Source organism: Austrofundulus limnaeus, unplaced genomic scaffold (assembly GCF_001266775.1).
Source record: "Austrofundulus limnaeus strain Quisiro unplaced genomic scaffold, Austrofundulus_limnaeus-1.0 Scaffold2294, whole genome shotgun sequence".
NCBI lineage: Eukaryota > Metazoa > Chordata > Actinopteri > Cyprinodontiformes > Rivulidae > Austrofundulus > Austrofundulus limnaeus.
In genome coordinates, this window is record NW_013954696.1 from 7,653 (window position 1) to 9,934 (window position 2,282).

The following is a 2,282-nucleotide window of genomic DNA, read 5'->3' on the forward strand; positions in this document are numbered from 1 at the left end:
AATCACTATATATCACTGTCACTATATCACTGTCACTATGTCACCATCACTATGTCACTGTCACTATGTCATCATCACTATGTCACTGTCACTGTCACAATCACTATATATCACTGTCACTATATCACTGTCACTATGTCACCATCACTATGTCACTGTCACTATGTCATCATCACTATGTCACTGTCACTGTCACAATCACTATATATCACTGTCACTATATCACTGTCACTATGTCACCATCACTATGTCACAATCACTATTTCACTGTCACTATGTCACCATCACTATATCACAATCACTATTTCACTGTCACTATATCACTGTCACTATGTCACCATCACTATGTCACCATCACTATGTCACTGTCACTGTCACCATCACTATGTCATAATCACTATATCACTGTCACTATATCACTGTCACTATGTCACCATCACGATGTCACAATCACTATATCACTGTCACTATGTCACCATCACTATGTCACTGTCACTGTCACCATCACTATGTCATAATCACTATATCACTGTCACTATATCACTGTCACTATATCACTGTCACTATGTCACCATCACGATGTCACAATCACTATATCACTGTCACTATGTCACCATCACTATGCCACTGTCACCAACACCATATCGTTTCATCCTGATTGATCTTTATTCGTCCTGCTCCATGTGTTGTCAGGTGAAAGTCTTGGATTGATGCTGCAGGAGTATTGAGCTGAGTGCAGGTTGGGTTCTGTCCACGTGGCTGAAGAACAGAGGGGCCATTGAGCTGAGTGGGGGAGGGGGAAGTACTGCTGTCTGTGCAACTCTGCATGAGGTAGAAATGTATTACTCTTTATTGAAAAGTGGTCATAATGTTTTAGTTTGTGTCTGAGCCTTTTCAAGTATCTGGTAGCATATATCCTGAACCACTGGACAGTGGAACTCTCATTAACATTTAGAGTCAACCCAACCCTTAGAGAACACACACAGGACTATAACATACCTTTGGTTCTGGTTTCCCTGTCATAGTCCTGAGCAGCTCGAGGAGGTGGGGCCAGTTTCCCTGGGAGTACCAGCCGGGTTTGTCCAGTGCCGGCAGCCCCTCGCTCTCTTCCACGTCATTCACTAGAGGAACAAAAACACAATCAGACAATCTGACGTACAGTAAAAACACCAACAGGTCTCAGGGAAAGACCGCTAACAGGGTTAAAGCTCACAGCTGGGTCTACTATCAGATGACTGATAAATAATCAAGGCTTAATGCATATCACCTGCCGTGATTTAGACTAAAGAGCTGTAGCTGTAAATAACAAACTCATGAAATCTCTGATGAGATGTCACACTCAGAGTTGTGTTGATGTTGTGTTACTGATGACTCTCACCTATTATCAACATCTGGAAATATATTCTCTCTTGGTTAATGTTAATTAGCAACGACAGCCATCGTGTGTTTAAGTGACTCCTAGATGTTCATACTGTTGGAAAAATATGCGTTGTTCAAAATGGTAAGTCCGAATAAACAGGATTCAGTTGAATTTCTTCTTTAAAACTTTATTTTCAATCTTCTGACTCCAATCAGGTTCACAGAACAGCACTCAGCACACAGGCCTCAGTCAGACMTTGGGCTGATATCAGGAAAACCCAAACACAGCAGCGCAACTCTGCTCAGAGGCAGAGACTCTAACACCCTGACAACTTCCTTTTACTATAATAATGAATTGAGCTTATAATGTTCATCCCTTCCTGGTTACACCCCAGAGGTGTTACCTTTTACCTCAGACGTCAGAACGTCACTCAGTTTTGTTTAGGCTAAGAGAAAGAACACATGGTAACACACATACAGCAATTCTTTGTCTGTTTTGACCTTACAGACTGAAATGATCAGAAAGTATAAAATACAAAACTGAATCTAAAATTCAATTAATCAGTTACAAAATTTCTTCAATACAATTACTTAATGAATGATTACACTCTTACAGACCCTCAGATGCTCTTGTAAGAGGCACGAGAATTATCACCAACACATCTGTTTACAGTGTGACAATGTGACTATCGGAGTTTCACTTTTACGAACAGCTAAAACTCTGAGCTTAAACATGATGACAAAACAGGGGTAGATATAAGGATATTTTTCAGGTTGACAACCTGTTGACAAAACCTGGCTGTCCGCAAAAAATTTTGGTTGTCCAAAACAATCTTAAGAAAAATGTAATTTAACAAATATATTGTTCTGTAGACAAAGTTTATTAAATACAATTGTTTTCAGTCAGCCAGGTTGACCGGATC

General features: G+C 40.1%; 1 protein-coding gene across 1 annotated transcript in view; it reads right to left on the bottom strand.

Annotated features, from left to right (window-relative positions):
• nt5dc1 (5'-nucleotidase domain containing 1) overlaps positions 1-2,282 on the bottom strand; it is a gene marked incomplete at its 5' end in the record, with an annotated part of 22,944 nt that overhangs the window by 7,627 nt on the left and 13,035 nt on the right. Inside the window, 1 exon segment of the mRNA XM_014034780.1 lies at positions 1,000-1,121. Coding sequence (XP_013890234.1) covers positions 1,000-1,121 — 122 coding nt within the window.